The sequence below is a fragment of the Perna viridis genome, chromosome 1 (genome assembly GCF_037379345.1).
Source record: "Perna viridis isolate PV_CMFRI_1.1 ecotype Kerala chromosome 1, ASM3737934v1, whole genome shotgun sequence".
Lineage (NCBI taxonomy): Eukaryota > Metazoa > Mollusca > Bivalvia > Mytilida > Mytilidae > Perna > Perna viridis.
In genome coordinates, this window is record NC_142445.1 from 24441103 (window position 1) to 24449174 (window position 8072).

Consider the following 8072-nt stretch of genomic DNA (forward strand, 5'->3'; position numbering starts at 1 on the left):
TGTGTATATAATAGGATTGTATTTCATGGTACTTGTGTTTGCAGATGTGTGCTGCAATTTTTTGTTAAAATATTTATGATTAGATTAAAATTGGTTATTCTTTGTCGTGCATGCAATTGTCCAATTATACTGTGCAAAGAAAGATAACTCCAATGAATTGAATGAAATTGAATTATTTGTTAGGTTACAAACCCTTTACATGTTTCAACAGTGTTGTACATACATGCTAGATAGTTTCTGTCCAGAACTAGGCATGTCACACAGCCAAAACTCGAGGGATAATTTTTTTTTTTTTTTTTTTTTTTTTGGGGGGGGGGGGGAAGCTGGTATTGCAGTCTGATATATCAGTTTCGGTGTTAATATCTCAGTAATTCATCAAACCATTGAAAAAATGAACAGATGGAAGTATAGACTGAACATCTGTTCTTACTATATACCTCCATCTTTTCTGATGAATGGATAGGCTGAATCAAGTGTACAAATGACAATGATTTAATTATCAGAGAAATAGCTTCATCAACTCTAAGCAATGGGTGTATGATTGATTCTTGAAAACTTTGTTATGGATCTATATAATAATGAAGTGATGTAGCTTTCACTTACACTGTAGTTTCTTGCCAGCTATCACACCTTTTCAATTATCAGATCGGAAAAAAATAAGTACCTTTTTATATTAAGTGTTTACATTGTCTTCTAAGCAATTTTCTTGCCAAAAATGTCAGCTTAATATCTTATGTATGAGGTAACTGTTATATTGAAACTAGTGCATTAGTAAGAAATAAAAAAAAAAAACTAATGGATACTTAATACAATGTTTGATCCTACAGTGTTAGAAAAATGGTGTGGGAAAAAAGGCTTATGAGTTTGATAGTATAGTGACACTTTGCTGAACTGAATTCAGAATAATTTGAAGACATGTCACAACCAAACACCTTTTAAAGTCTCTTTATATTAATTTTAATACTTTGAACCATAGTAAACCAAGCACCTGTCTAAACCAAACCAATTTCATTGTCCAAAAGGGGGTTCAGTTTAGGTTTTAACTGTATGTGTGTGATAAATATAGTTTCTATAACTTGATTGATTGATTGTTGGGGTTTAACGTCCGAGCAGCAATATTTCAGCTATATTCAGACGATTCTATAACTTGAACCAGTAATATTGGGCTTGTGTATTGGCACCAACTCAATCTAAATTAATTAAAGCAGCCATCTTAGTATAAGAATAGGAAGATAATTAAACATGTGATAAATTCATTTAAAAAGACAGAATTATAAAACATTTGTGAAACACCTTAATGAAAACACTCAATCGTCATAACTACATTACAAAATCAAAGTTCCCATAAATTTATTAAGTTTTGGGAATTACAAAATGTAATAGTTTTGTATGAACTGTAGATTCATGAAAAAATTCTGCGGATCAGTAATTCAAATGTACAATGCATTACAGAAACACCACCTTTGTAATAGTTTTTGCAATACATGTTGTTGATAAAACAAAAATTTCTATTGTTTTTTTTTTTTTTTTTTTTTTTTTTTGGACAATGACATTATGTATTGTTCTGTGTGCTTTACATATAGTGAGCTATACTTTAATCTTCCCCTATTATTTTTTCCAGATCACTGAGGTTAAACCAAATTCTAAAGGGCTACCTGCATGGCTACATTTCGATAACAAGAATCAACTGAAAGGCATTCCAAGCCCTTCAGATCTAGGACAACATTACCTAGAAGTTGTGGTCAAAGGACACAACAATTCTATTGCCAAGGATGTGTTCTCTGTGACAGTGACTGGTGAATCTCCTGTTCTAAAGTATACACCTTCTAACACTGAGAATGGAAAACCTCAGGTTGTTAGATGTAGACGAGAAGTTCCTGAAACTGCCGTAACAATTGTTGTAGACACTGATTTAGAATCTCTTCCTGCTTTAAACAGATTAGACTTAGTCAATTCTGTTGCTACCTACCTCAATCTTGCCAATGACATGATGAAACTTCTCCCCAAGGGAGATAAACCAATGATAGATAGTTCTACATTGGTGGCTGGTGCTGGAAATATCAAAGACCCAAAACATGCTGGTGTTCAGGTCTCTTGGCTGGTCGGTTGTGGCCAGGTAGAAAAAGACCACATGCCTGTCCTTCAACACGTGGAGAAAACTGCTGTAAACGGAAGTTTGGCTAAAGCAGTTGGCTACTCAATCACTGGCTGGCAAGTGACAAATACACTTTTCCAGGAAGCCCCTCATAGGAGGAGAAGAGCTATTAGAGCTACTGCCACCCCTGTCATTACTAGAGGCCCACCAACCAAAGTTACTGAAGTTGTAACCGTAACGGATGATACAAAAGCAAGTGTTACTGATGAACCAATGACCAGAAGTGTTCCAATAATGTCTTCACCATCATTAGATATAGTACCAACTAAGTCTATGGTTGTTCCTGCTACTGTTGAACCAACTGAGATGATGACAAAAGTTGTAACCAAGGCAACACCACCAATGCCTCCTGTGACACCAAAAGGTACTACACCTTCTTCAACAAAGAAAACTGATATTTTACCAACAAAAACTCATATTTTGACTGCAGCACCGCCAACTGATTCTAAGCCTACTCCAAGTCCTCCCATCGTCACGGAATCTAAGATTGACAATGTTCCACGATGCCCTGATGGAAGTATAGCTGCTCCTGTTAAGAAAGGTGACATTAGGAAGTTTGACTTCATTGCAGGTGAATTCACCCAGCATATGGTGCCTGATGATTTATTCAATGATTGTCGTGAAGGACCTACTTCAAATTTACGTTTGGATTTATTTGAAGATGATACAAAGGTACTTTCACCTAATTCATGGATAGGATTACAGAGAAAGGGAGGTAAATGGTACATTTCGGGTGCTCCCTTAGCAAATGATGTTGGTACTCAACGTTACAGGATTACTGCTCAAAACAAAATTGGAATGGCACCAGCTATAGATGACTTCTCTGTCGTTGTTGAGAAGTCCCAAATTCAAGCTGTTAATCACCCAACTCATGAAATGGGATTAGTATTAGATGAAAAGTTTGATGAATTTACTGTTTCTAAGCGAATGGGACTAATCAAGCAAATAAGAAGAATTTACAGAGATGATAGTAATGATAATATAAGTATATTGAGATTTGAACGTGGATCAGTCAAGTTTGGCTGGACAAACAATTCTCTGCCTACCAACTCTTGTCCAATTGATGAAATAACAAAAGTTGTTGACAAACTAGTTGATGAGAACGGTGAATTGTCAGAACGAGCTAAACGCATGCTTCAACAATATAAAGTAGGCAAAGCATCAGCTGCCCCTAAAGGTGCCTGTATGGGTGTAACAGGCTTTCCATATCGCAACATTGATCCTACAGCACCTGAAGACCCAAAACCAGAAACCAATCCCCCAACTCCAGAGCCTACAACTGGTACTCCTAAAAAGGAGGAGCAGGAATCCGGTGACGATATGCTGATCACTACAGTTGTTCCAGCTGTTGTTATTGTTGTTATACTTCTGATTGCATTGCTGATCGCTTGTTGTCTGTATCGTAAAAGGAGGAAGGGTAAAATGTCACTTGAGGATAAAAACACATTTGTTAACAAAGGCGCACCTATTATATTCCCTGATGAATACGATGAGAAACCAAATGATGTTAATAAACCTCTGATTATGGATGAAGAAAAACCACCAATGCCTCCACCAGAGTATACACGTGCTTCAAGTGAAAGTTCAAGGTCATCTGATCACAAAAATGTTGAAAATGAAGAATATGAAATGGACGAAACTGACATGACATCTCCAATTATTCAGCCACCCCCACCCATACATAGTTCCGGGGGTAACAAACAGCCACGTCCTCACATGCAAACATCATACAACAACAAGCCATATGTTCCTCCATAATGTTTTAATTAAAGTTTAGATAAAAAAACATTTTATAACCAATTCTGACTTGTGCTATTTTGACTGCAATATTTCCAAATATAAGTTGTATATGATCTCTGTGAAATCTACTAGAATGTATGGGGGCTTCAGGCTTGTGAATCAAGGGGAGAATACAACAGCTAATTGTAAAAACCTAACCTTTTCTATGAACTTCATGGAATAATGGATTTCTTCTTTAGATGAGACAGAGAACATCAAAACTAATGTTTGAGTTTGTTGAATGTGAAACTCCTCTCCATTTGAGGACTTATTAATGAAATGAGGCTGTCTGAGTGTTTAATTTCACCTGTTATCAAAACACTAAGGTGTGTGTATGAAATTAATGAATTTTGTTATCGAGTGACAAGATTTGTCATTCTAGGATGCTAGTGATCGAAGTTTTATGACCAAAGACTCAATGCAAGTCTAACAATTATGCAAGAATATTGAGGCTTAGAATTTGAAAGGTCTTGACTTAAAATAGTTTATAAAGTCATTAGTGATGATCTTAAATTCTATTCTTCAAATGAATTGGGTAGAAATGGTAAGAAAAGAAAAATGTATCAAACATTGAATTTCAATATCTTCTGCATTGATCTTGGCATTACAGCGTCTACAGTGATAATGTTCAGCAGATACTTTTGGTTTTTCTTTGATTAATTGCAAATCACCCTACAAACTTCTTTATATAGTAAACTGGACTACTGAGAAGGCCATTGAAGACATTGAATTAACTACAGCAGGTGAACTTGTCTGATAGAAAGTTTAATCTCCTTCTCAAATGTCTAATTTTAAAACAACTGAGGCAGTTCACCAGGTACTTGTCATGTAATCAAGGGAAGGCCAGCTCTATCCCCTGAACATCATCATTGTATGGGCTGTAAATATTCTTACCACTTCTGTTATTATTTAAAGTATAAATTTGATATACATTTGTATGTGTACCATGTGTAAAGTTTGTGTTTAGTTATATAGTGTGAAGTTGTGTAACAATGCTTTTGTGTTGCATTTTGTTTAAGGTATACATATTTCATCAGCATTTTACATACATGTCAATTTTTAAATTTAAATTAAAAAGTTGTGATCGTTGAGAAGGTTGTGCTTGGAAGTCCAAATTTTTTCCCTAATTGATCATGTTGTGTTTCAGTAACTGAATTTATTTTACCTTTTTATATCAGTCAGTTGTATTACAATTATTTTAGTTCAATCTTATTTGTATCCTCCCTTTTTTACCACATGTAACTTTCACTGCCCAAGTGATAAGTGTAATACACTGCCAAAAAGATAAATGTTATATATCGAACATTTTCATTTTAAAAATAGATATTAATGATCAACCGTTCAAATTTCGAGACTGACCAAATTGTGATGAAATCCACCAAAATTCATTTTTATCACTGGATTTCTTTACATGTTACACAAATGGTCATTGTCATGATATGAAAAGTCATAACTTAATGCTTCTATTTTAAACTATACATTCATGAAACTTTATATTGTCATTTTATTTATATTTTTTTGAGTACCATTAGTGCTGCAGGCTGTTCATGCATTATATGTTTAATAGTTGTTTAGTGTACTACATGTATATACAATGTACCATAGATGTGCACGGGGTGTTCTGTATGTATGGTACAATGTCTAAGAGTTATGCATTGACTACCTCTCATCAGTAGAGGCATTTTCTTTGTTCGTTTTTGACTGGACTTCTTCCGCCTGTAAGAGTCATCTGTTTTGCAACTGTGAAATTATTCTTAATTAATCCTGGATGTTTAAAGCATATATTTGACAAAATAATTTGACTTTACATAACAGCTGCAACTATTTTTTACTGTTGCAAAAGCACTGTTTAGATAAAATAACTGGCATTGTATTTATCTTCTATCAGAAGTGTTGATTAAGAATGACTAAATGTCTATTATTATTTTATCACTTTTTTATTTGCTTGTATAGAAGGTGTACAATTTTAAAAATTGCTTTCTCTTTGAATGAATGAAATATATGTTGCTTACAATTTCATGCCAACATATTGCTATATTTGGTAATACAAGTAGTTTGAAACCTGAAGTGGAAATGTTAGTCATTTTTGTACATCAGTAAATACTCATATAGTATGTCAGGGAATCGATGATATTTTGTTGCCAAAGTTATTGTAGATAAAAACTATTACTAGTGCAAAAAATTCTTTGCATTATTTAGCTGACCGATTGTACCAAATTCTTTGTACAATGTTCTTTTATGCAGAGTCATCTGGAGTACACTTGTAAATTTGCTTTTCTATTTGAGTTTTACTTTTAGATGAATGATTTTCTATTTCGCTTTTGAATAAGTACAGTTTTTTAGCTATTCATTTCAATATAAAAGGAAATTTTTGAGATCTGAAAATTCCTATTTTTAATTGTTTATTTAACTATTACTTTCAAGTTTTTGATAGGCATTGTATGGTTTTTGTTATCCTCATTTACAGTGTATGGGGATAGTTTGTATGATGTATTTGTAAATAATAATTTGATATAAAACCATATGTGATAAACACGAATGAATGTAAACAAATAGTGCCTAAATGAGTATGTGAATGATGTTGAGAATAAAATGTGGCCTTTCATTAGGTGTACATATTGTATCGTTTATGTGTTGTTTACAAGTGATTTCCTTTTTTTCTTAGAAGTAGGAATCAGTGATACTCCTCATGCATATTCAATTCAATTGTACTACCACCAAGCCAGTCTTATTAATATTCTGGCTTACTGTTTTCGACTTGCTTATTTAACCATCTAGCCATACAAAAACCCAGTTTGTTATTTGGTTTTCAGATTTGTTTTTAAAGATATTTAAATTTATGTGCTTTTGGGCCAATTTATATTATCTTTGCCCACAGTTATGAGTGGGAAAACAGTTAACAGAGAATTTTTTAAGATTTGCTGTCTTCAGATCAATTTCATTCCTCCCCTCTGAGTTCTAATGTTATTGTTATCTCTGAAACTTAAGATGAAGGGTATTTTCTTTTCTTTGAAAAAAAAACTCAGTACTGTTGAGTAGTTAATAGGTTTATAAATTGGTAATTTTCGGTGGGTGGGTTCAGACTTTAAATGTAATTTTGAGAATATTACTAATTATTTTGCTCAAATGTGCTATTTAAATCTGTGGGGATTCCTTTTAAAGATGTTTAAATGTCAAAGATACAGTAGCCTGCTTTTATCTTTCCCATTAGTCTGTCTGCATGGTAAAATGGAATTATTTTATGTCCTTATTTAAAAAAAAATCAATTGAAATATACTGTCTATTCAAAAGTGTATGAGCATATTATTGAAATGTTCATGAGGGATGTATACCATGGTGATGCCTAGGAAATTGTGACAAAAATGTTTCAGTCAGGAGGGTAGTGTTGTGAATTGTGTTGGGAGGAAGTACTTTTATACTGACTGGAAACGATTGTATGTTTTCAAGTAAATAGGAGATTATAAGTAATATACGCTCATATACAGTGCCATAATCTCATATCCAAATTTATATTCTGAAATATACACGCATTTCATAGGGAAAATATTTCATGTGTTTATAATAATAGTAATAGTAATGAAAGCCATTTGATTATTATTACAGTTTAAACATCTTTTTATTTAAAAAAAAATCACTACCTTCAGTTTTAGTTCATGTTAATGAAATTTTAATTCTGTTGCAAAACAAATTAAATTTTAAAACTTATGGGAGGAACCCATCCTAAAATGACCAATCGAGTCAAGCATTCATTTAAAGTTTTGTGCATGTTCAGTGTTACGTTTGGTTGTTGCTGAAGTATTTTTTGTTTCATTATTAGTGAGAGACACTGATTATGTATTGTATGCTGTTGTATTAGTATGATTTACTTTCATCCAAGCATGGTAAAATAAAATATTCATAACATGGTTGATGTCTCACCCCTTGTGTGCATTGATTGTCAGTTAGCCTAACGGTACCACAATATTGTACTGTATATAGTTGTAAAGTGACTGCGAGTTCACTGGCATGAAGTTTAGGACCGTATCCTTAAGCGTAATTTTGGTGTAGAATGAAAAACGAACTAGAATTTTCAGGAACAAAGACCATGTCACAGGAGTAGTAAGGCAAACACATTTAAATGAAGAACGATTTGCTTATC

The 8072-nt window shown here is 33.3% G+C and overlaps 1 protein-coding gene across 15 annotated transcripts in view; it reads left to right on the forward strand.

Annotated features, from left to right (window-relative positions):
• The window catches only part of LOC148627893 (dystroglycan 1-like), a 78209-nt gene extending 70370 nt beyond the window's left edge, over positions 1-7839 (forward strand). For all 15 annotated transcript variants that reach the window (XM_088581226.1, XM_088581268.1, XM_088581244.1 and 12 more), the window contains one exon: positions 1622-7839. In XM_088581226.1, the coding sequence (XP_088437352.1) occupies positions 1622-3913 (2292 nt within the window). In that variant the 3' untranslated portion in view covers positions 3914-7839. The remainder of the gene's footprint in view (positions 1-1621) is intronic.
• Positions 7840-8072: the final 233 nt, after the last annotated feature.